The 26566-nt window shown below is 39.3% G+C and overlaps 1 protein-coding gene across 1 annotated transcript; it reads right to left on the bottom strand.

Moving 5' to 3' along the window:
• Positions 1-871: 871 nt before the first annotated feature.
• Positions 872-13131, bottom strand: LOC148676577 (high-affinity choline transporter 1-like). The gene is made up of 9 exons (XM_088608947.1): positions 12847-13131; positions 11762-11997; positions 10763-10876; positions 9913-10068; positions 8984-9132; positions 7427-7570; positions 6147-6300; positions 4109-4326; positions 872-3504 (listed from the first exon to the last, which is right to left on the bottom strand). Exons 2-9 carry the CDS (start codon positions 11943-11945, stop codon positions 2851-2853), a joined length of 1773 nt encoding a protein of 590 aa, XP_088465073.1. The 5' UTR covers positions 11946-11997; positions 12847-13131; the 3' UTR covers positions 872-2850.
• Positions 13132-26566: the final 13435 nt, after the last annotated feature.

The following is a 26566-nucleotide window of genomic DNA, read 5'->3' as shown; positions in this document are numbered from 1 at the left end:
AGAAATCAACAGTTTGGGGCTAGGCAGATGGAGGCCATGATAAAATGAAAGATTTCCTTGCCATGACCAGTACAAACTATGAAGAGTACCTTAAGCCGTTAGGTTAAGGTTTAACAGAAAATAAAGAACACCCGTGAAACACTTTTAGCTCAGCAAAATTGTTTTCTTGGTGTCACTCTTTGAAATGATAAGTAGCTTTAAACTGCTGGAAGAACACAATTGACTAACAATTGACACTAACAAAGCACCAAAAAGGTTAGCTGAGGTGAAAAGTTTTGATGTCACCTAATTTAAAAAAATAATATTTCAAATTTGGAGTTCATTTCTTTAGTTTTTGTTTTTTATTGATGTGAATATTATTTGTATTATTAACAAAAGTAGGCATACAGTACATTTGATAGGGAAACAGCAACCAAATATTTGTGATGCAGCAGAAATTTACCTCCATCTTTTGGATCTTAAAATTAATGCAAACCCATATTTAAGTGAATGCTAGTTTTTATTTCTGTTCTCCAGATTTATACTATCTACTGTTTTTGGTTAGAAAATCAGGTGCAAATGTCTCATAAATGATTAGAAATAAGAAATGAATGTTTTGAAAGCCAGACCACAGACAGCCCTTGATGTTTCAAATATTAAAATGCATTTGGAAAGATTGGTTTTAAAATGTGCACAATGTAATAAAACATATAATTTTTATTTAATGTAAAATATTATTTGATATTAACATCTATTATTTTTTTTCATGTTCTAATTACATGACTGACTACAATGGGCACATAAGATAATTATTCAAATTTAGGCACAATCCTAATTTATTTGACCAATAACATCAATGACCTATTTCTCCTCTGCACAAAAAATCAAAACATTCAGTTGTTAAATAATATAATTTATTCAATTTACATCACATATTTAACAATTTATATATTGACACCTCATAAATAAATAGAGATTTATGTAGTTTCTCACTTTCATGAAAAGCTACTTCTATTGGCACACTGGAAAACAGATCTATTGCATTTGAAACACACATATACAGTATGTGTCACAGACAAAAATATACATTGACATTTTTACAAGAAATAGTCACAAATACTTGCCTGTCTAACAACAGACATTACTATGATTTTTAGCTTTTATACAAGAGCAAAATAAGTGTGAAAAGGTTCACTTCTGAGCCTTCAAATTTGTGGACTTATGAATTAAAAATGTTATGTATCTGGTGCCTTTAGATTTGTATGTTTCTGTCATTAGAAGACTTACATTCAAATTCATGTATCACAATGTGCCTGATACGGTTCATTTTGCATAGTATCAGACAGTTCCCAGATGAATAGATTAAGGCGCTTAGTCAATTCTTAAACACACAGTATATTCAGATTTAACAATACCTACTGTAGCTCTGAAAAAGGTAAAGCAATAGATGACCCCCGGAAACACAAAACAAAATGCTGTATATGGAATACACAAGGTTCTAGCACCAAGAACTTTGAGACCTTCTATGAAAGGTTAGAACCTTGGGAATGTATTGTCCTTTTTGCTGTTTACACTACTACACCAGTTAAGACAACAGTTCAGTAATTTTGCTTTCTAAAATGTGATGCCTCAGACTGCTCTATTATCCTGGTTTGAAGTAAAAATCTAGCTCGTTGACTGTAGAACCAACATTAGACTGCATTACCATTCCTTCATCCCAGCCTCAGGAGAAATGGTTTTGCCTGTGTCTTAACCACATGAACCACATGCCTCATTTCCCAACCTAACGTGTTATTGAAACAGCACCAATGACCAAACAAAACAATTACTTCTCCAGACTAGATTCCTACACAGTTGCACGTTTTCTTACCTGTAGTCAGTAAATTTAAAAAATCAGATAGTCTTTATTTCTGTTTAAGTTTATAAATTGTATAAGAGAAAATCTCTCAGTAGTGCTTTCCTTGTGTTAAAACTACCCATACATACATTTCTGAAGTTTTCAAAAGCTAGACAGATTTAGACCAAATTTATTAGACATTCTAAATTATTTATTAAGAAGTGGTGCAGTATTATTTTGTTAATGTATAGCTAGAAAAATAATGGAAGAACATTCATGGCATTATTGATCATTAATGGTATTTATTAATACATTACTTATTTACTATTAAACACTTTGGGTTTGTAGTTCTGCCTTAACTAAGTACAAAGGTATAGCTTTTGAGTGTACAGTGACACCATTTTATATAATTGTTTGAAAGACAAAATGAGTCAATAGTACTTGATGTCTATTGGCATACATTACAGAAGGTGAACTAACAATTACTGAAAGTAAATTAATTTAAGAAAATACATCATGAACTTGAAAGTAACTAAGAGATTTCAGATGCAGTATTACACACCCTAATTAATTTAGGGTTTTGTCAGAAAATAATTTGTACGCTGTATTGCACAATCTGATTACAGTATTTTCAAAATAATTCTCACCAGAATATTGAATATTAATAATATATTAATAATAAAAATATGAAATCAGAAGTATAAACATACCTATTGAAAGTTACTGCACCCTGTAGGATGGTGGATATAGTCTTCCTCTGGTTTAATATTGCACTAGTTTTCAACTCACAGCAAATCCCTTCAGCTCTCTTCTATGGATGCTGTTGTTCACATTATTAAATCTACTAATTAAGCTTCATATGCCTAGGTTTGTTTACAAATGCCTTTATATAGCAGCATTTAAAATGGAATATCCAGAAAAACAAAATATTTATATTTACCTTGGTGACGCCATTGCTCACTTTATTTATACACGTTCATCTGTTCTTTTTTTAATTCACACTCTGTCAAGACTTTCTAAAAAGCTCTGCAACGTCATTCGTCGTTTTCGTTGTTGGAAGTCTCAGGGCTCGTGTCCTCGTCACTGAGCGCTTCTTTGTTCGTGAATGTGCCTGCCAGAGTTGTATTGAGTCTGGGGTTCACCGAGGCTAACTCCGACAGCACGATATTGTCACTGTTCACCAGAGTGGTTTTGTCCATGTTCTCTTTACTGTGTCTCGCGACCACCGCTTCCAGGAAGTCATATTTTGGTGACAGCGTCCCGCTTTCGAAGAGGTACTTCATGAGATAGGAGAATACCACATTCCCGAGGAAAGAAGAGAGCATCGACATGGTCTTGAAGGGGAACTTTTGTACAATGAGTTGCTCTATCTCTCCCGTTAAAGGGTGCTCTTTCACCTGTGTATACCATCCCGGGTAATAAATAAAAGGTGGCAGTCTGAGGTAAGGTTCCCCCCCACTAATCCGGAGAATCAGGCCAAAGACGTATCCCGCCACAGAGCCGTATGTGTTGGTGCCCTTGACGAACAGCACGCTGATCAGCTGGGGGAAAATGATGACGTAGACGAGATCAGAACTCAGGTACCACAGGCCGTAGACCGTCCCCGTCAGCAGCGCCATGGCAGTGGCGAGAGCCCCGAACACGAAGATCGTGATTCTCATCACCCACACAATCTCTCTGTCCGATGCCTGTGTGCGAAACAATGACAAAAAAGCAGACACGTGTGCACATCAGGATTGTTTTTCCAAGGTAGCTTCGTGTCATCCTCAATCCAGAATTGTACTGAAGGTTTTGGAGTACAGAAAAATAATATTACACTCCTCTCATTAATTTAAATGACTTGTTGAATGCTTTAACTCTGATAGTAACTAGTTGTTTTCAAATGAGACCAACACTACTGCCTGATAGATCTAGCTCTTCTTTGGGCTACTAGTCATGTGGGATTGAGTTTCCCTGTGCTCCCAATGTTTCCCTAATAGTTGTAGGAGAGGACTGTCCCCATCCAGCTGCGGTGTAAAGGTTATTTCATATCTGGGGAGTTTGGTCCTAGTACAACCAATTATAAGGAAGCAAGGAGAAACAAAACCAAATGAACTCACTGGGCTGAATGACCTCCTCTCATTTCTGACATTTCTGAACCAGGTCAGTGAGCTAATTGTCTTGAGTCTCAAGCACCAAGATGACTTGTCTTGTAATACTTATTTCCCCTCATGCAAGCCACTGAAAGAGTTCCCTGATGCCTGTAGTGTGTTAAGTAGGGTTTTACTTTGCAGCTGGTGGAATGACTCCTACCGTCTGTCGGAAGGCAAGCTGGTAGATGTTCCGAGCAAACATGGAGCTGGCTGACAGGATTGATGAGTCAGCAGATGACATCACAGCAGCCGACACAGCCCCCAGGCCAAAGAAAGAGATGTAAGGTGGACAGAGATGCTGCAGCACTATGGGCAGAATCATGTCAGACTCCTCTTTCTGCATGGGTTGCAAAGATCCATAGGTGGTTTGGTTCCAGTCTGTGATCACACAAGGAGAAACACTTCAGATCTCACTAGGAAAAATATGACTTGTAGACAAACATATGGCAGCTGCTGGGAAACATTGCCAAAAATGAGCCCTTTCTGTCATACTGTAGGTATCTGTAGGATTCAAACAAAAAAAATCCACTGGCAGTGCAAACAAAATCTATTATATTCAGAGGACAGGAGTGAAAAAATCTGTAGGTGGGTTCAGATCTTAAATTCCTAATCTCTGCCCCTTCCAAACACTAACAACACAATGTAAAACAACAAATTAAACCTTGATAACTTTTTAATTGTGTTTTAAATTACAAAATCTTTTTATATGCTGTTTTGTGCTCTGCCAACACTTGGCATAACCCATGAATATGTTACACTATCAGCCCACAGTTGCTCTAATGAGTTGTGTCTTTGATGTAGAAATCTCAACACCAGCTCAATTAATTAAATGGCTTCAGATGTAATATTTTCAGAATGCATATTGCAGACTGTATTGCCTTCAATAATGGATGACACCAGCCATCTGTTGTGATGTGTTATCCTGTATCTGCTGTATTTCCAATATGTTAGTTGGGAATCTTACATGAATCAAGTCTGAGATCTGATTTGAACAGATTTGGAAATGAAAGTTTACAATGTGGAAGCAGACTAGCTCATGTCCAATAAACCATTATAAGAAAGCACAATGGGTTACATCTGAAAATGCATTAACTGTGAACAGTAGTGCAATCACACAATATTGTCCTCTCAGTGACTTGACATACCTAAGTGTCATATTTCAGCAAATATACTGAAAATTGTACTAACCTTTTTTAATTATAAAATATAATACAATACTATTTTATGAACCAACAGATTCAGAAAATCTTTTTTTTTTGTTTGTGATTATAGGGTGAATAATTGGTTTAAGATTTCAGTTTCTCTATTTGGTGTGAACATTTTTTGCTGTCATTCAGAATTTTCTCAGAGTTGTAAGAAAATAAAACAGTTGTATGAAATGGCCGTTCCATTGATTTCCTGACCAAACAAAGTTACAGAACACTGGAGGAACTGAGCAATTTGCAACCGTGAACACCTCACTGTAGATGTAGATGTTTACTGATCTACTACCACTGTATCCTTAACAGCTAGCCATACATTTTGTGCAGGAGAGGAACAGAAGGTCTGATGTTCATTCACATAGTACAATGTTCTACAGGAGAGCACTGTGTTGCCCGTAACATTATGTTAACTGGCGTCCCATGCTATTCTAATTTCTGATCAGCTGCCTTGTACTTTTGAGGTGATCCTCATAGAAGAAATGTAACTGCCAATCATTATTATTCATAGTCCGTATGGGAAAGGTTAAATATAAGCAATAATAGTGACGTACTTACACTGACCCCAGAAGCCACAGGAATTATACCGTGGCAAGATTTTCCTGGATAACTCAGCCCCAGCCAGACCAGGTGGCTATCAGCCAATTGTACATTGCAGCTTTAGAAATCCCAGCTACAGTCAGCCAATTTTCTCAGCTCAGACTAAACAGGCTATGTCTGGACTATTGAACTCATCCCGTGTTTCATACATGTGCCTTGGTTGGATAACCCTCTTGGGACCCTTGTCTACCTGGCACGTAAGTACTTAGGATTACACAGAGCTCCTTATAACAGCAAGAGACAGGCTGAGGCATATGGGAGATTCTGTAAAAAAGAACATACATGTGGAAGCAGGAGCTAATAAATGATGTAGGTTAATGCTTCTACAAAGCTGAAGCTTATGACAAAAACAGCAGTGGTGGTCCTCATGACGGTGGAGACAGTGAGCGTCAGGTTTACCTGTGGAGGCCCCTATGGCCCCTATAAGGACCGAAGGCACGGCCATGACTAGGCAGCCGAAAGCAGCCAGGAAGGAGAGGACTTGAGCGTAGGTAGCTGAAGAGGCAGAAAGAACCCGTTGAAAATACACCTGCCAGGGAATCCCTCCTAACATCTAGAAAGAGAACGCCATTGTAAAGACAGAGGCGGCCCAGGAAAACAGAACACTTCATTCAGTGGGCTACTAGTTGTCAATAGGGGTCAACAGCCATCTGTTTCTTAAAGGCTGCTAGTTCATGCATTGTAATACATCAGATCCCTCTTGGCTTTGCACTCAAGATTCATTCTTTGTTAGTCTGATCCAGTACTTTGAAACAAAACATGCAAGTGAGTCAGCAAGCATGCTATTTCTATGCCACTTGAAGGGAATGGGGGAGATTAGGCTTCGACCTCCTCCTGACCTTGCAGCTCCCAAAAGAACCAAGGGAGACCCTGTAACTCTAATGCAGAATTCCTCAGTTATGAAGAGTAAAATAGAATATGAACAAGGATGTGGTTTAGTAGACTGCATAAAGAAAGCGCAAATTAAAAGGTCTGATGAAAGCGTAAGTTTCATTCCCCATCAAAGCAGTGAAAGAGGTGTTTGTGAGAATTTCAGAGAAGGAGAAATGGTTGAGAAGAGCATGAAGTGGGTTAAGGGGCAACAAGGGATTGGTGTTGGAGTTCCAGAGGAGTTTGGGGTTTTGGAGTCTCGAAGTTTGCCGAGGAGGTGGCAGGAGTGCAGGGGCTTGGTTTTCTGCAGTAGAAGAAGACCACAGAAAACCGGCATGTCTCTCATCAGAGTGAGCCTCGGATGCTATCATGCAAAACAAAAATCACCGCAAAATGAAATGCATTTGAGATGTAATGAAGCCCTTGAGAATCCAATAAAAGATGTGGAAGCTTTCATCATGTATATACATAATGTTTTAACTTTTAGACAAAATAAACATGATAAAACAAAGAACAAAGCAAACACAGAGGAAAGGGTGCAGAAGCAGAAGGAATCTGGTATTTTAAAGGACTTCAATCACTTTGCTAAACCAATAGACCATATAAAGATATTACAGTACATCACCTTCTGTTTTGTTCTAGGGCACAGTACTAAAACTGTCTGCAACCAACCAAACAATATATCTCACAAAATAATTAACTATTCATCAATAGTTAAATGCAGGTAACTTCATTTCTATTAATATACCTCTGTAAATTGTGATTTTATACTTGTTTTTTTAAATGAATGAAGAAGAAGAGATGTATACCAGTAAGCAGAAGTTGTCAAGCCACATCCAAATATCAGAGGGATTGATGGTGCCCAGCCATGGATCCTGATAAACATCGGTCACAGCCGTGATGCCGATGTCCTTCACAGCTGGGTTTAACATTGCAAAAGGTACGCTCACCCACTGCAACATTCAAACAAATCTGAAGTTTACAGACTGTACACAATTGCATTGATTAAAAAAATGGTTTCCACCCACTTTAGCTAATTGCCAGTTCTTTCGACTGCAAGTAGCATGAACTCTCTCCTGTTTAAGGATCTGTCACATTGCGCATTTTGATTGGCTCGTTCATCCGCTGAGATATTGATAACAGACATAACCTTTGCGGAATCATTTCAGACTTCTGAACCAGTTTTTTTTCATTCGCTGATGGTTGGAGCTCTGTACTCCTCTAACTCCTTTTGTCCTTGTTCCTTTGTGTCTGCTCAGATACAGCTGTTGCAATGGCAAAGGGAAGAAAAACCATCAGTGACCAATAAATGTTAACAAGTCAAGCACACGGGGCATTTTTTTCATGTTTTAGTCCTTGTCCAAATTAGTATATTAAATATAAATTTTCCCTTTTCCAAACTTCCACCCAAGTTTGAAAGGACAAAACCAAATCAAATTAGCTTATTTGTGGCATACCATATTTTACTGGTGGGACTAATTTAGGTGTGTTCAGGCCTGGTACTGGAGGGGAGAGGGTGTTACCAGGTTTTTCAGGATCTCTTTAAAGCAGCAGCACTAGAAGAGCTGGCACATTTTGTTCAATTGTTTCAGTTAAGCCACTAGTCAGCTGTTTTAGCTCATGAAAAGCTGAGTTAGAATGCAAATACACATTCGCACTGGATCTCTGGAATCAGGATGGCTCAATCCTTGTGTAACAGCAACCAAGAAATATCTCTTTTGTGTAGCTGAGTAATATCTCAGATACCTTTGAACCACACTTTGCTGCATTCATTTGCAGAAATTGTTCTTACAGAGTAGAATACAGTTGGACTGTGTTGTGCCACTGCAAAACTACAGGCAGATGCATTTTTTCCAGTAGAAGAATCTGTTCAATTATGTGCTTGTGTTCCAAAAAAGAATGTAGATTTGTTAATAAAATACAGGAGGACCAACCTAACAGGAGGAGGTAAAATTTAAATGCGATCAAACTCGATTCGAAGACAATTTCCTTCTAAACTCTGGCCACAACCACAAGCGGACGAGTGTCTCTGCCTCCAGTCCTCTGCTGGAACTCTTCCGTCTCTCTGGTTCCACGGGAAATTTGCATTTGCACTCATTTTGTGTGGTTTCCTGAGACCACTGCACACTTTTTTAACACTGTAAGAAGCTGAGACCTGTTCTTAAAGAACCCACGCGTCTGTGCAATCTTACAAACAACAATAAATGAAACCCAGTTTAGTTGGGAGTTTAGCTCTTCTCGTTAACAGTGATTATAATTCTGGGGTGAGCGGCGTGAGGCTGTCATCTCCTGTTTCCGCGTTTCGCTCATCTAGCCCTGTTCCTGGAGCAAGTGTGTGTAGTAGCACTTCTCCTCTGTGAACGTACCAGTCCCAGAAAGATACAGAAGAGCTGTACCACGTCGGTGTAGGCCACGGAGTACAGCCCCCCCACCAGGGTGTAGAAGATGGCAATGAGAGCCGAGATGATGACTGACATGTTGATATTGATGTCCACGATGACGCTCAGAGTGGCACCTGGGGGAGCAGAGGGAACTGTGTTATTGACCGGCCTCGGTCACTCCAACCTCCACAGACACTCAAACCTACAGTAGGCAGCCTGGGACCTTGTGGCTTCATTCACAGGAGCAGTCGGACAGAAGTGCCTGCGGCTAAGAGACATTTAAAGAAAATATGTTTTCGGTGTTTTGAGGTGCTATTCTGTGTGTAAAACTCAAAGACATATATCCTGTTTCACTCCGGGAAACGTAAACCTAATCCGGTCAGCACATACAGCTCCCTTGAGAGTCCTGGGGTGTCCTGGTGCCCTTCCTCCCAAGCTCTTAACAAGCTCTTAAGCTCATCTGTTCAATCATTGTTGCGAGGTATTGAACAGTTTTAACCCAGTTTCCAGTTGTAGGGGTGTATCAATTTAAAGACACTGAGAAAAGTACTGGTAGGTGGTCCTAGATGACTGAGGTGGAAGAAGGCTGACATACAGAAATATAACAGGCTCTAAATACACTTCCTAGTCTACGATGTGCAACACCCTTATATCACATTATGTCTCATCTTTTGTTCAGTAGAGATCTGTGAATCACTACATAGTAAAAGGCTATAAAATAATTCTGTTTTAAAAAAAAACACGATGTAAGTAACATATATTTTACACTTTCCAATAAGAAACAAACAAGAAAAATCATAAACAAAGAGGGGGTGGAAACAAAAATTCACAACTGGGGGAAATGAGCACCGTGTCCTCGTGGAGGACAGCAATGAGAGGCGAGGCGAGGCGAGATCTACCCTGGCGTACTGTACCTAGCGCGGAGAGAATGGCCGCTGACCAGAATATCTCCCCCATGAGCGCGGGGATGAAGAGGAGCCCCCCCATCCGTTTACCGTACATCTGCTGGAAGGGGTCCAGCATTGTGACGTAACCTTTAGAGCGCATGGGCTTCGCGAAAAACAGACCTCCTGCAGGCGACAGACAAGACAAGCACACAGATGCGCTCTGCAATCCAGTTTCTGCAAAACCGTCTTTTTACATACCAGCACGCTTTTAAAGGCAGAAAAGTTCGTTTCTTCGATATGTGCGAGCTTTATTGATTGCATTACAATACTTTACAAGATTTACAAATAATAATTCACGTCTCTTCCAGATCGCACGCACATACAGTACAGTACAGACCGCTAGTACAAGTATTTTATATTTGGCGCACATACAATATTGCATAAACCTACCATATTCTCTTTCCATATTAGATATATATTATCAACTGAAATCGCAGTAATGCCTAAACAGTTGAGACTGGATCTCAAACACGCTGTATTATGGTTAGCCTATAAAGGAAATATTTTCCCTTTTGGAAATATTGTTTAGTACAGGGTGAACTTCTTTAATTTAATACTTTGTTTTCTAAACAAATAATCGTATTTTTGTATGGAAAAAAACTATGATCTAATGTTCCGCAATTACAATGGTGTGCGAGTGTGAGATGTATTAACAGGTGTTTTTCTAAAATGGGACTTCTGTGTCGAAGAAATTCCATTATTAGGATCACCAGCGATACGCCACTAATGTCCTTAGCATTCACTGTTCTAATTCTACCTGTTTTAGTTGAACAGACACAGGACCTCAGCAAACTACAAGAGGAAATGCAGCTCATACCCACGACCAAGCTGAGAGCGTATCCGAAGGGAGCTTGCGCCCAGGCTAACCCGTACCCAGGTAAATAAACATATTCAGCGGTGCCGTTGATGTAGCCACCTCCAACCCAAGTCGCTGAAAAAAAATGTTTTGATTTTATATTCACAATTGCACACGTCATTAACGGCAAACTTTTAACTGCGAGTGTAGCCATATTAAAGGAAGTTTCATGAGAGAACAGAACACTCTACAGAGGGGTATTCTTTAGAAATAAACATAGTTTAATACTCGCCAAGTTAGGAACACAAACCGATGTTATTGTTTATTCCAAAATTGCAAGTGGTGCAGATTAGGCCACATTTGGAATATTCTACATTTTCATGTACAGTTATATCAAAATTGATTCCACAGTCATTTTTAAGATGGGCATACATATATGAAAGCGTTTATTTGAGCTTTTTACTCATCATTGCATTAGCATTTTGTCACAGAAAGGGAAAAATCCCAAACTGGAAATAAATCACAAATACCAAGGAGTGCAATATTGAATTCCTCAGTCGCTTCAATCTCCTTGCCTTGAGGTTTTTTTTTTTGTTATACAGTAAACCGCATATAAAATTTAAAAGCTCAAGAAGAGTGTAATTATAACATCTGATCTCACTCCAACTGTTGCTATCCAGTGAGTTTAAACTGATTTTTTCAAACCACGTCGTCATACATTGGAATAAAAAAAAAAGATCAATTGGAATGAATGACTGAACGAGTTAATGAATCACAAATTGATGCTTCGCGTGTTTTCCCAGCATTTGGCTGGAAAAGCCAAATCATTGGTTGTATTTTGCTAATGACTCTCTCTCAGAGAGGTTTAAACTTTTACCAAAGGCCTTTTAACCACCTTGCACAAAAAGTGAAAAGTAAAAAACAAATTTAAGCAAAGAGAGAAAAAAAAAGAGAAGCCCTAGCTAAGGCAAACCTGAAAGCGCAGCGACGGAATAGCCCGTGTACCATTTCCTCGCTTACCAGTCATAGTAAATCCGCCGACGAATAATCCTATATCTCTCCCGCCGACCATGATGGACTCACTGCGGTCTATTCCTTCCGCCATCCCCGAGTTCTTATTTTTCCACGCAGCCCATATCCCCACGAAAAGAATGAGCAGGTAGAAAATAATGATCGCCACCAGCCCCTCCACGTGGATAGCCATCTTCTAGCTGCCGGGATCTTGCTCCGCCGGAGGAGCGGCGTCTCATGGAGAACTGCAGAGAAGCGCGAATAATGTCGTCGGCATGTTTCTTTTTCCAAAACGAAAAATTATTTATATTGATCTACAGATACATTACAGAATTCCCTAATATCGTGAAGCATGTACATGTACTTGATTTGCTTGCCTATCATTTCACAATTAGGTAAACATGTTTAAAATATTGAATTGTAGTACGAATTTTTGAAGATTGGAGACTACTCTCTTAAATTAATCTCATCTGAATGTTATTCAAATTTAATAAAAAAAGATGTATTAGCCCATTTATTTTTTTGCACATTTTGCACATTTATTTTGCAACAATTAAGCTTGATTTGCTGCTTAAGTTCAAGAGCTTTCCGAGGATGCTCGAAAGGTGTTAACAACACGGTATTGTAACAATGTGCCAGAACATGCAGTTCAAGGAAAATTAATGAAACGATTTATCATTTATGTTTTCAATTTCCAACTCGAGGAGCGCAAATGAGTACACCTTTCGCTATTTTGAATCAGAAAAACACTGTATATGGGGAAGCGGAAAGAGAGTTCCTCCGCGCGTAACATCTGAAAGTGAATGAAGTCCAATCGTATAGGCGATCCCAGCGCAATGGAAGCAAGCGCATAGAGAAACATGTTTTGGGAAAACAGCTAGATGCCTACTTTTTATTTAGCCTTGATCCAGTTCCATGAAACAAGCACATTTTGAGCGGTGAATTACTTTTCGCTTTTAAGTTTTAAAACTTCGTGTTCAAACTAGTTGCAACCCGTGTGCTTTAAGACAGAACGGAATGACGACATCTATTCATGAGAAAAATAAAACGTTATTCCAGCGATATTTCTCCTCCGTTTGGAGGGATGTTCCTACCTTTGATTTCTTGGATTGATGCCGGACAATGCAGAACCTCATAAATGGATGAAGCGCAGATATCCTAAAACCAATGCCGCAGGTGTCCGGTACGTGAAGGCAGTCTGATAAAACACTTTATTCCTTCGGACCGTGCGTAATTTCCCCCCCTCTAAGAAGTCTTATAAAGGACCAATTTTCGTCAGAGGGTCTGAGGCTGACGAACGTCAGAGAGATGTGAATGGAGCTCAGTTTATGAATAAGGATGTCAGTTTGTGCAAATGAGGAGAATGTTTCTGAAGGTCTTCCAAGGGGTGTACAAAAATAGCAGACTGGGTTAATTGAAAATAGCATGACGCATCATACAGAGGGAGATTTCCTTAAATCAGACTCCTTCATTTTCACTGATACTTGGGTGGTTTGTATTCCACACATGCTGTGTAATGTATTGTGGTAGTTGCTGTTGTTAAAGATAAATGTAGGCTATTATAATAGGTAGTGTTAAAAATAAATTTAGGCTGTTATAATTGGGAACGTTTTGATGTAAATTTGCTGCGCGTTGTATTAATTTATTCCACTGTTTTGTTTTTGTCCCGAAGGTTAAAATAAATCGGCAAACAAGCATGTAGAGCGTTTTTCTTCACCTTATATTAACTGCAGTAATTTTAAATACTGTTTTCAATTTTAACACTGTTTTCAATTTCTCCATCGAGTTATTAAATATCGGGGAAAATGATTATTTTACCACCGGAATATCGATATTTTTAAAGGTGCAGAAAGTGTGAGTAAGCAAGTGTGATTATACTTTGCACTTTGCATTTTGTTGATCGTGCTTCAGAAACTATTACACCAATAGCAGCAATAACCAAAAAGTGATTTCAGCAAAGGCTGATATATTACCATCTGCACAAAGATGACATGCTTCAAAGAAGATTGCAATAAGAGTGTTTCTATGCGAGAGCAGCTAATTTTCGAATTGTGCAAACAGCAAAATAAAAAAACTGAAAAATCTTTTCACTTTATAATCTTGCATGTGGAAAAAATAATCCAGGCTTCATCTGAGCAATGAAGCTCCGACAAGTTAAAACTGTAAAGGACACAGTGAGTTTTGGACAGTGTTCTCTTCACAAAACTTTCCATGGTGCTGATTGAACAAGTCGTTACTGCAGTCTGCTTATTTAGCGCCTGTGTCACGGTCTGCCGCTGTTTCACTTCGGTTATTACGTTTTACCTTGCAAGGGTTTTTTAACAACAAAATCTTTTAGATCAGTAACTAAAAATAACGTCGTATTGCAGACTCGTTTTCTTTTTTAACTAGAAGTAGACATTTTTAAATCACATCTTTTTTCAAATCGATATTTTTTTTATTTCATAGTTTATTTAGATGTTATGCACTCCGCTCAATTTACGTCTCGAAATGTCTATAACAGCTACGAAACGCAGTTAAGTTTTAGAGTTCTTACACGAGTCTTTGTTTTCAAAATGACATAGTTTGCTTAACATAAGCTTGGAGAGAAAAATATCATTTCTTTCCTCTGCTAGTTCATTTGCCATATGATTTCCGAGTTTCTCCACTACAGTAGTTCTCACATCTAGCTCCAGAGCGACCAGTGTGCGGGGTTTTGTTTTTGCTGAGGTCTTATACCATCGAGTTAATTGATGCCATTAATTGATCTGCTTGTTCGTTTAGCTATTTCAGCACTCTGGTTCCTGGTTTCAGAAACAAACTATTTCAAGTGTAGTTTCCAACAGCTTCAGCGTACAGACTATTAAGCTGTCTCTCTTTAACTATCTTTTAATACTTTATTTCCTTATTTCTGAAGAGCTGCAAGATAAAACAGTGGTTAGCATTGCTGCCTGGCAGTGTTGGGGCCCTGGTTCAATTCCTGTGGTGCTGTTTGTGTGGAGTTTGTACTGTATGTTATTCAGGTGTTTTTGTGTGGGTTTTCATCAGGTGCTACAATTTCCTTCCATAGCCAGAAGACAAACTGGTAGGTTAACTGGCTTCCTGAAAGATTGGCCCTAGTGTGAGTGTGTTTGTGTCTGTGTGTGCCCAGGGATGGACTGGTGTCTTATCCAGGTATATCTTGCCTTGTGCCTGTTACTTGCTGGAATAGGCTCTGACTCCCCTGTGACCCTGAATTAGATGAAGCAGTTAGAAAATGGATAGATGTCTAACTAAACAGGTCTTAATAGGTGATCAATTTACGATGAACAGGCAAAGGTGGGAATGACACTGTATGAGGTAACACACCTTAATTAGAGGAGCTGTGAACCTCAGAGATCGCTGTGGGGTTAATATAAATTAACAGCCTCTACCAACCTATACTCCAAAAAACTAACTGAAAGCAAGACGCTATTGTACTGCACTAAACAAAGCACAGTGAACCGCAAGAACAGAGATGCACAATTAGTATAAAAAAAACAAGAAAAAAGAGATATATGATTCAAATCTAGGAGTACAACACACCCTTCTCCACCAATAAAAAACCTTATAATTTGAAATGTGTGTGTTCCAGTAACTTTGGGAAAAAGCAAGGAACATGATAAGTTACCAAAAGTAGATAAATGGAAAAGAAAAAAATAAATATAAACCACAGGCCTGTTGATGTAACTGATACAACTGCAGGGCTACAGAAGAGTTAATGACTAAGCGCATGAGGTTAGTATACAACTAGTATTTTTTCTTCTCTTGTAAAAACAAGTACTGAAGGCCCTTAACCAAACACTCGTGTTTGTTTAGCTCCTGCTAGGGGCATTACCAAAGAAACCATGCACAGGAAATTCCCCCTGGGGTCTGGAATGCTACAGTAAACTTTGGCATCCAGTACAAATATTTGCCCCTCTGGGAACAAACCTCTTCACTTGGGCCTTGATCATTTTTGTCACGCTGACTGCGGCAGATGCCACATGTCTCCAGTCTCTCTTTTCATGTGTTTTGAAGATTACTCCCGACTCCGCAGGTCGCTAAATAATTCATTCCGTCTTAATGATTTTTGTCTAATGCTTTGCAATTAGAAGCAGCCCTGCCAAGTTATTTCCAAAATCACCGAAGCAAACTTTTATAGCCCCTGAGCAGATTGCGTGAAGTGCCTGCTTTTGATACATTAAGCGCTTGTTTTATAGAGCAAAATCACACAATGCGATTTAAGTATCGGTATATGCGATACAGAAATAAGAATGGGAGAATTCTCATTTTATCCACTTATCCACCATTCCCTTGCAATTTATGCAAAGATAGCAATCAGCTTGACAGTTGGCAGACTGCTACTGTTGTATACACTGCAGGCTTATTAGTCCATCTCCATTATATTTTACTGTAGGTAAAAATAGACAACAGTGAAATCCAATTAAGATCAAAATTCAATCCAATTTCAAAATCCAATGCCCATAACATTGTTAGGGTTGTTTGCAGTTTATGGGTAGTTTCCAAACGACAGTATATTATCATCACACTAAACAAAATATTTTTTGCCACAATCAGATCACCTTTTAGGGTTTTCGAGTCCGTGAAACATAAACCAGAGAAGGATTTGTATGAGATTTAATTTTTTTCATGTTTAGCAAAGCAAAGGCTTGTCAAGGCTTCAATTCTCATTTCCCACAATGTTTATATGATTCTGCAGTTTTGTTCAGGTAATAAAAATAGGTGTAGCAAGAAAGAATCGCAAATGTCCAAAGAAAGAGAGTGCACAAACTCTGTGATGGAGAAGGAGTACAGTGTCCAAAAGGCCTAACGGTACTGGATGGGAACTGAGCGATGTTCCCTCTAATTTTTAATGAAACTGTGTGTGCACAAATTTCAAGTTGTGCAAATTTATTCCCCAGTGACAAAAAATTGTGGGCAGTAAACTGAGTGTATGTAAAATTGTAAACCTGAAATTATTTTTTGTTAGTATAGTCATTCTAATAGAAGCATAGAAATGCAAAAGACCGGGACAGCGGTTTAACGAGCCCAGTCATAGAGACTGAGTGTCGTGCGAGCATGAGCAATCTTTGCTGGTTTTTATTATTTTGAATGACAATTTTCCAAATGTATTTTTATGGGAATAAAAGGCCAGTGTGGTGGCACAGTGGTTAGTATTGCGGTCTTGTGGTGCTGGGGGCTTGGGTTCAATTCTAGACCTGGGGTGCTATCTGTGTGCAGTTTGTATGCTCTCCCTGTGCTCATGTAGGTTTCTTCTGGTTGCTCTGGTTTCCTCACACAGTTTTAAGACACATTGGTACTGTAGGTTAGCTGCTTCTGGGAAAATTGGGGTTTGTGTGTGTTTGTCTCATCCAGGAACCCTGCCCACTGCAAGCCTATACTGGATAAAGCCTTAGAAAATGGATGGATTGCTGTACATAAAATATTCTCATTCTTCTGTCCCACACCAGTGTTTTTTACAGTGTTTGTCCACACCAGCATTTTCTAGATTGTTCACCTGTTTTTCAAAATAAAAACAAGCACCACGTATTGCTCTTGAAAAAATGTTTTGAGAAATCTTCTGAAAGTCTGAACCGAATTGAACAGTGTCATTTTAATCAAATGAAGTAATTTGTAATTATTAGATTTTAATTGAGCAGGATCAAAAACACTGGAATTAGGAAAATAACAGTAAGAAGAGAAGAGCAAAATAGGGCAGGATAAATAGAAAATACACTATATACCTGCATACCTAGTTTCTTTTTAGAACCTGTGTGCATGGTGGTGATTTTCCAAGATGTTAGTGAGGTTATTCTTCACAAAAATAAAAAAAAAATATTTATTGATATTATAACTGTGGAAGAGCAATGGAGAGCAGTCAAACCATCTTCTACCTCTGGAATGATATTGCAAGATCAATCATAGTACCTGCCTGAAATCCTAATTCAGTGAGTAATGCCACATTCATTAATTAATCTCCTAATGACTGTGTGCTTACGAGCGCCTGCCTGTGAAGCTTTGAAGCAGAGCACAGAAGGTATCTACTGTGCTTACACTCCTTCATTTGATGATAATTATCCTCGATTGTTAATTATTCATACCTTACATGGACAAGTTAACCTTGTGTACACTACTAATGTGGCTTCAATTCTCCGTTTCGTTTCTTAAGCTTTTAAGCTCCATTTTCACTGAGCAGGAATTAAGTTCACTGTGTAATTTTAACAAACCATCATGTGGAACACATGACAGTTCAGAAAGATCGCGGCTGTCGCGCTACGGCAGCTAAGCTTTGGAAATATTTGCAAAGTTGAAGGCAAAGAACTCAACCAGGATAGAAAAAGTTAATAGTTTTTTTCTTAAGGTCTTTTAAATTTAGGCAATTTTCCTACATACTCTACTTGCAATGAATTAGCCCTTCAAACCAGAAATATAATAGCCTGACTCCACACTTCTAATATAAATTTGTTCAAAGATGATCGTTTTCAGGTTTGTAGTCTGTCTGGTACAGTGCCGCTATTATCATTTGGCTGTGTTGATCTGGCAAAACAGAGTTCTTAGCAGGTCAGTGAAAATACGAAACCTGAATTGTCTTTGCTAGGCAGCATGTTTATTTACACATTGGATAAATGTTCACAACAGCCTTTTCAGAAACTGTTTTTTCTCTCCTCATCATTCTGCAGATGGTGTCCCTTCCTGTTTTGAAGACATCTCAGAAATGTTTGAGGGGTGGCCATTCCTGGTCCTGGGGATCCCTCGCCTGTTAGTTTTCATTGCCGAGCTCTTGACCTCAATGAGTCCATAACTGAACCTACAAGTTGTTTGGTTGGAACATCTGCAATTTCTTTCTACACATAGATTATATTAAGTTACTTAAATATAATACTGTACTTAAAAGGCAACCTGCTCCATGTTTTGAAAACAACTCTATTAAAGTGTCAGATTAAATCTATTAGATCTATTAAGGGTGAAATTATTAAATGGAGTACTCAGATGGAACAAACCATATAGTATACAGTAATACTGCAAGTACATTATAACGGAGAATGGACACAACTCAAAACACTCACTTTGTTAAAAGGTAGTTATGTAGAAATGACTCAAAAGAGAGTGACAAGTAATAGTAACAAGAAAGTAACTTGTCATTAATTATTCAGACCCAGGAAGTAATAGATCAATGATAACTTTTATGGCCAGTATAAACCTTTTCAAACCCAAGGATGCTGTACGTACATGTAATGATAAAGACATACATGATAGAATCAGACACATGCCCTAATTATTTCATTAACAGCATAATCACTAATACTTCTGATCACTCTTGAAGGTATTTTATAATAAACCGCACTTTTACTAAAATCCTTTTGTTCAATAATATAAAAAGGTGAGTTTTCAGTTTGTGGGGTCATCTTTTAAAAAACCCACCGGACAGCAGATTCTTCTGAAACAAATGGCTTCCCTGGTGAAGACACTTCACTACTAATGTCTTTTTTGAAGGTCTACACTAGCTGACAGACTTAGCAGAATACTACCATTTCCACCTCTGTTCATTCTACTATACAACCACTAACATTCACAAAAGTAAGCAGGCTGGCAGACACACCTTAAACATGTCTTGTCAATTAGCTATTCCAGGTGAAAGTGCTTTTCCACTAATTACCTACAGTACCGTCCAATTCATTCAATTACTCAGCTGCTGCTTTCCAAGTCTTTAAAGAGACTCATTAGTGCCCTCAAGTGGCATTCTTGTTTTCCTTACACCCAGATACTTAGGCAATCGGCAGCAGAGCTATTAAAAATTAAAACCTGATGAGCTCCTGTAATATTTTGAGTTTTTCTTTGTGTGTGTGCTTTCATATTTGATGTGAACGTGTGTTATTAACCACGAACCTTGGATCGTCATTATCTAGAGACATTGTCGGTCTTTTCACTGTGATGACCATATCTCATAAATGACTCCTAGTCCTTGGGCCACAGCTCCACTGAACAGTTGTTAAATGCAGAGATCTCAAAGCACCTGCAAGGGGATTAAACTTGTGACCCTGAGGTCCTTGTCACCATTAAATCACAACGCTAATACACCGAGTCAATAGTTCATATTCCACAACATACAGCTGTACAGTGTATCGCCCTGGGAGAGGGCAGGAGAGCGTGTCAGGCTCTGCTGTCATCTGCTTGTTGTTCCACCTGAGCTCTCAATTACACTGCTGGTCTAATTATTTCATTAACAGCATAATCACTAATACTTCTGATCACTCTCGAAGGCATTTTATAATAAATGGTACTTTTACTTAAATCCTTTTGTTCAATAATCTGTGTATTTACAATAAATTGTGAAAGACCTTCAGAAAAATCCTATATGTTTAATTAAAACTAATTATGTTGTGTTAAATTGGCTAATTAGGTTGGACTAAAAACCAGAAGAGATTAGGCCATCTGGGAATTGAAATTGACACTCCCAACTGGCAATATTTTTATTTCTTCATGAGTCTGAAATTCAGTCAGCTGTTACAGTAACTGACCTGCCCAACTCTTCTCTCTGCATTGTTTCCAAACAATCGTGTGCACTTTCCAAGTCTCCTCTGGTCATGGATATTGAAAAAAGATCGGCTCCAATCTGGAGAGATGATCTTTGTTCAATATACATGAACCCTCAGTAGTAAAAAAACCTAGATAAGGTGGGAACAAACTTTTATTATTTCTCAGAAATAGAATTGACACCTGACAACTGTTAACCAGCCAGGTGGTGAAGTGCAGTATTATGCCACAAATTTGTCAATAAAAAAACAAACCCACAGTCATCTTCCGTATACAAATCTCTGTTCTGAAAAGTAAAATTGTCTGGTTTTAGCTTCAGGCAATAACAATGATTTTAAAACATGATATAAGGCTGAAATGGGTGGAAGAGAAGCATAACGCTAATGAGTTAGATTAACATACAGTAAATCACAAAGATTCTCAAATGGCTAAATGCTAGCACTTGCTGATTTTCCTAAATGAGAATCCTTCTAGCTTTATGTACTGTAGTACACTTTGTTTTTCATGAAATTAAAGGCCTCTTCTGATCCCTTGTGCTACAGATAAATGTTGGTGCATGGTGTAACCCAGTGGTGGGATATGGTACTGTAGTTTCTATCCTTGGTCTGGAGAAAGAAATTCCTGGAAGCATATTTTGAGTGAGAAGAAGATTTGCTTGTTTCATAAACTGCTATTGTACAGTATGGAAACATGACTTAATAGATTTTCATTTTGTGTCTTAACCTAGCCTCTAAATGCATTTATTCCCATTACAGTATATAAAATGTTTCACTAAACATTCTCTAGAAACCCTTTCAGAAAAGTAGTTTGTATTTCACACTGCAGCCCAGTATTGATAAAGTGGTTAGAAACTTGATGGCTGGATGAAATGTCCCTAAAAATGACAGTCCAGTGGTCAGCAAACAATGTTCTTCCTGATGTGTAAATATCAACACTCTCTGCTTACTTCTTAAATGGCAGAAGGGGCCTGTCTGCAGCTTTTCAGTGGTGAGTACCTCGTGTGCGCTACAAACAAGAGCATATGTTTTATACTTTTAGAACTGATACTATTTTAACCTCATTTCTTAAAAAAAGAGAACTGAATAGTACAATACACTTCTCCTTAGTTCTAGCATTTGAGAAGCAGCAGCAAGACACTGCCATGAACAGCTGGAAGTGAAGGTGATTTGTGAATATACGCATTGCCTGAATGCTAATTTACTGGTAAAGAGGAAGGAATGAGTGTAAATAGTACTATTGCATAAATGCAAGCTGTCTCTGAGATACAGTTGTGAGAAAAAGTTTGTGAACCCCTTGGAATTATCTGGATTTCTGCATGAATGGCTCCTAAAATGTGATCTGATCTTCATCTAAGTCATAATAATATATAAAGACAGTCTTATTTAACAATCAACACACACAACATTTTACATTGCCATATCTTTATTGAACAAATGGTTTAATCAAACAAGGTCATTGATGGGAAAAATATGTGGACATCTTGAAAAGAGGGTAATTGGAGTCAGGTATTCCAATCAATGAGTCAGGTGTTCCTATCAATTCAGGTATGAGTTTAACCTGTCCTGCCGTTTAAACAAATCACACAATTTTGGTTACCTGCTCTTCACAACAGCACTCTGTTTGAGTGCAATATGGCTCGATCAAAAGAGATTTCAATGGACCTCAGAAGAAGAGTTTGTGAAGCCTGGGAAGGGTTACAAAAGGATATCTAAACACTTGGGCCTCCATCAGGCCACAGTCAGGCACATAGTTTACAAATGGAAAAATTTCAGCACCGTTGCTACTCTCCCCAGGAGTGGGTGTCCTACAAAGATCAGTACAAGGGCACTGTTACAACCCCAAGTGTCTAGGGGTAAAGGGGTGTAACATTTAGGATAATTTTTGGAAGCAGGTGGGTTCTGGTGAGGGACTAGGAAGCATGATAGCAAGGGTCTGTGCAAAAGTGATGATCTTAAGTTGAATAAGTGACTGGATGTAATTGGAGACAATAACACACAGGGTAAGGGAACTAGAGTGGAGCCAAAGAAAAGAAAATAACAAACAAAATGGAGCTGGCTAAGAAAGTGAGGGAAAGCTAACCTGACTACAAAAGAAAACCCGAAACACACGGTCTTCGGTGTCTTCAACACCCTAGCTAACCTCCACTGACTACCCAAAACCATACAAGACAAACGGAACTCACCCGTACTAACTAGTGCTACTAATACAAAATCAACTAAATGTGTAGAATGTACCCAACAACCTAAACTAACCCTGTACACAAAAGTTCACACAAACACAAGTGAACCAGGAATACAAATAAGGGAAAACGAGAGTAATCAACAGGAACAGGGTACAAAAGAACACAAAAGTTGAACATGTAACACTGGGGCAAGGTAATGGCAAAACAGGGATGAACACACAAACAAACAAAAGTACAAAGAAACTTACAAAAAACCAACAAAACAACCAAGCCGAAGCTATACGAAAATACACACGCACAACAAACGAAGCCAAAGCCAAAGCCAAAGCCAAAGCCAAAGCCAAAGCCAAAGCCAAAGCCAAAGCCAAAGCCATAGCCAAAGCCATAGCCATAGCCATAACCAGAAGCGACGCGACGCGACGCAAAAACCAAACGGGACCGGAGTCAAACGAAAGGCCTCTTCTTCCTGAAAACCTCCATGTTATATAGTGAATAAAATGAGTTCTGATTGGCTGAGGGCTGATTGATGATGACATCATATTGAAACAGTGGTGTGATGGTTGGCCAATGGGGAAGGGAGAACAATCAAGGGTCAGCAGTGTGGACATAATAGAAAAAACACACATGAAAACACACTGGGATGTAACAGTTTGGTTTTCTCCAAACATAACGCTATGTACATTTACCAAAAAGTGTCACGGCTGTCAGAAGGGACGACCCGTGGAGAGGCAGGAGAGCGGAAAAAGACCCAGATGGATATTGGTGGAACGGGGGGTTAGTTCAGGAGTCATACAGAAACCAATTACCACAGGCAGTGGACGTGGGGCAACCTGGATGCTAGGTGGGTCTCAGGACATCTGAACATCAATGCTGAGCGAAGGTGAATGAGTGACCCGGAAATATATGGCCCCAGAGAGAGAGACACCGGAAGGACAGGAAAGCACAGGAAACTAGGACAGGACAGAGTAGGAGCGCCCTCTGGCTCCTGATGCCCATAACTAAGTGAGCTGCACAGCACTGGGGCCTCATTTAACTGAAAGGAAACCTCTGGGAGTCCATGGATGAGAGCTGCCCCCTCCTCCTGGGTATAAACCTTTATTGGGTAGAGGAAGAGGGGGTCAGGTAGAGCTCCGGAGACTTAAAACAAAAAAAAGACAAGTACACAAGCACAACAACGACAGAAATAAACCTGGGAGACCAGGGTAACAAACCACAATAAACAAATAGGAACCAAGAGTTCCACAACACAGGGGTCAGGGGGACCAGAGAGAAGGGGAAACCAGGAAATGAAAAATCAATACATCAAGCAAAAAACAAGAATTAAAACCCGGGAAAAATACTGCAGACAAGGGCACGTTCACATTCTATCACTAGTATCGGAGTGGACAACCCGAGGAAAGCCAGGCCACAGCCCGCTCACAGGCATGGATGTCCGGAGTGATATCCAGCAATTAGAATGGAGGAACGGTAAAAAGGGCTCACCAAACTAATGCTGATATCGACAGAAGACAACCCGAGGAAAGCCAGGCCGCAGCCCACTCACAGGCAGGATGTCAGGAAGGTGATATCCAGCAATTAGAATGAGAGAGGAAAAAAGGCTCACCACCCTATCGCTGTTATCGGAGTGGACAGCCCGAGAAAAGCCAGGCACAGGACCGCTCACAGGCATAGGAGTCGGAAAAAGCATCCCTCGATTAGAATAGGAGATGTGAGGAAAATAAACTGCGGAAAAACAAGAAAGCGACGCTCGCGGGGTCAGTAGGAGCGCCCTCTAGCTGCAGAGGGTGTGACAAAAAGTTCAGCTTTTGTCTCATCTGTCCACAGAACATTGTTCCAGTAGTGCTGTGGAACATCCAGGTGGTCTTTGGCAAACTTGAGACGGGCAGCAATGTTTTTTTTTGGAGAGCAGTGGTTTCCTCTATGGTATCCTCCCATGAACACCACTCTTGTTCGGTGTTTTTCTTATGGTAGACTCATGAACAGACATTATCAAGTGCAAGAGATGCCTGCAGATCCTTAGCCGTCACCCTAGCTTGTGTTTGTGTGTGAACTTTTGTATATAAGGTTAGTTTAGGTTGTTGGGGTACACTTTACACACTTAGTTGACTTTGTATTACACTAGTTTAGTACGGGTGAGTGCCATTTGTCTTGTATGGTTTTGGGCAGTCAGTGCAGGTTAGTTAGGGTGTTGAAGACGCCGAAGACCGTGTGTTTCGGGTTTTCTTTTGTAGTCAGATAAGCTTTCCCTCACTGTCCTAGCCAGCTCCATTTTGTTTGTTATTTTCTTTTCTTTGGCACCACTCTAGTTCCTTACCCTTATCACGCTTCCTAGTCCCTCACCAAAACCCACCTGCTTCCAAAAGAATTATCCTAAATGTTACACCCCTATACCCAAAGACACTTGGGGGTGTAACTGCATACCAACACCAAAACCTCATCTCACCTGTGAAGCATGGTGGAGGGAGTATAATGGTGTGGGGCTGCTTTGCTGCCTCAGGGCCTGGATGGCTTGCAATCATTGAAGGACCAATGAATTTAATTGAGGAAATTCTACAGCAGAATGTCAGGGTGTCTGTCTGTGATCTAAAAGAAGTTGGGTCATGCAACATGACAATGATCCAAAACACACTGTATAAATGTTCTGACTGAAAATGGAGCTATGGAATAATTATGTGACCAAAGAAACCTCCACTTACACATATCACGTCAAATCATAATGTTTTGCATGAATAAGCACTTAATGTAGGAACTGCATATCTTAATATTCTACTTAGGCAGCATAGGTTTGTTGTATTAGTTTTCATTAAATACTGAATACAGTCTGCAATCACACCTTTATCTGATAAATGGAAAACACTGTTTATTTTCAGATATTCAGGCTAATGAAATAAAACGTCTGTTGTTTCTTCTCAAGATATTCCCAGACTGTGCCAGCACTGCAATTCTTATAAAAGCTTCCCAATTTTACCATCTTAGAAATCAATCAAGGCTTGTAAGAGAAAAATTAGGTGCAACATGTGTGCTACAATTCAGGCACAACAATTTTGTGATTCTGATTGAGCACAAATCAGTCAACTGATTTCTAGACAGTTTCTGAAAACATGCTCCAAATGTTTAATGTATGAAAGCTTAATAGAGAATTGTCCTCCTGTGCATTTTAGATTGAGTGTATAATGAATAAACTGGATAATGGCAATGGAATATGGAAAATACCCACAATGGAAATAAATCAAATGACCTGCAACACCTTTGCGAGCACCAAGGACCTCCCTCTCAATACATGATAGTTAAAGACTTTCAGCATTATCTCTTTGAAGGTGAGTTCAATGCACTATGTAATTTTCAGGTCCTAGTACTGTATGGAGCATTAAGAGAAACCACCTATTCATTATAAGTTAGGTTGTAAGTCTTAAGCACACTGTCTTTGATGGGGTACACAGTCTAATGAATTCACCACTTCTGATGCTTCCTTCAGTATGTACACATAATGTAATTAAGGATTGTTAAGGACATTTTGGAAGATGTAAATATAACCGTTCTTCTGATGATACCTTACTCTCCAGACTTAAGGTCGTTGGTGGGAAAAGTTGGGTCAAGGTGTAGGGTCTAGGGCTCAGAGCCCAGTGAAAGGACACGGGCCTGTCCAGTCTGTACCAGAAGAACTGGCTCACAAACCAGTGAAAAACACAGGCCTGTCCAGTCTGTACAATAAGAATGGGTTCAGAGCCCAGCAAAAGACACAGGCCTGTCCAGTCTGTACAATAAGAATGGGTCCAGAGCCCAGCAAAAGACACAGGCCTGTCCAGTCTGTATAAGAATAACTGGCTCACAGAGCAGTGAAAGGACACAGGTCTGTTGAAGAAGCGTGGGTGAGAATCTCAGAAGACCGCATCATTTTGTTAAAATTTTATACTTTGTCACATTGAAGTTTAGTTTGAAGCCTAAAGGAGAAGAAAGTGGAGAAGCAGAGATTAAGTGAGCAAACTAGGTCAGTCTCATATCTAACTCAAACATATCCCAAGTTTGCTTATCTGTCGCTATTATTTGTTCCGTGTTTGTACAGTGGTGTGAAAGTGCCTGCTCTTCGCTGATCCTGCAGATCTGAGGACTATAAAACC

The sequence above is a fragment of the Lepisosteus platostomus genome, chromosome 2 (genome assembly GCF_059453375.1).
Source record: "Lepisosteus platostomus isolate fLepPlt1 chromosome 2, fLepPlt1.hap1, whole genome shotgun sequence".
NCBI lineage: Eukaryota > Metazoa > Chordata > Actinopteri > Semionotiformes > Lepisosteidae > Lepisosteus > Lepisosteus platostomus.
The sequence above is the reverse complement of the archived record's forward strand: the minus strand, read 5'-3'. Positions and strand labels throughout refer to the sequence as shown.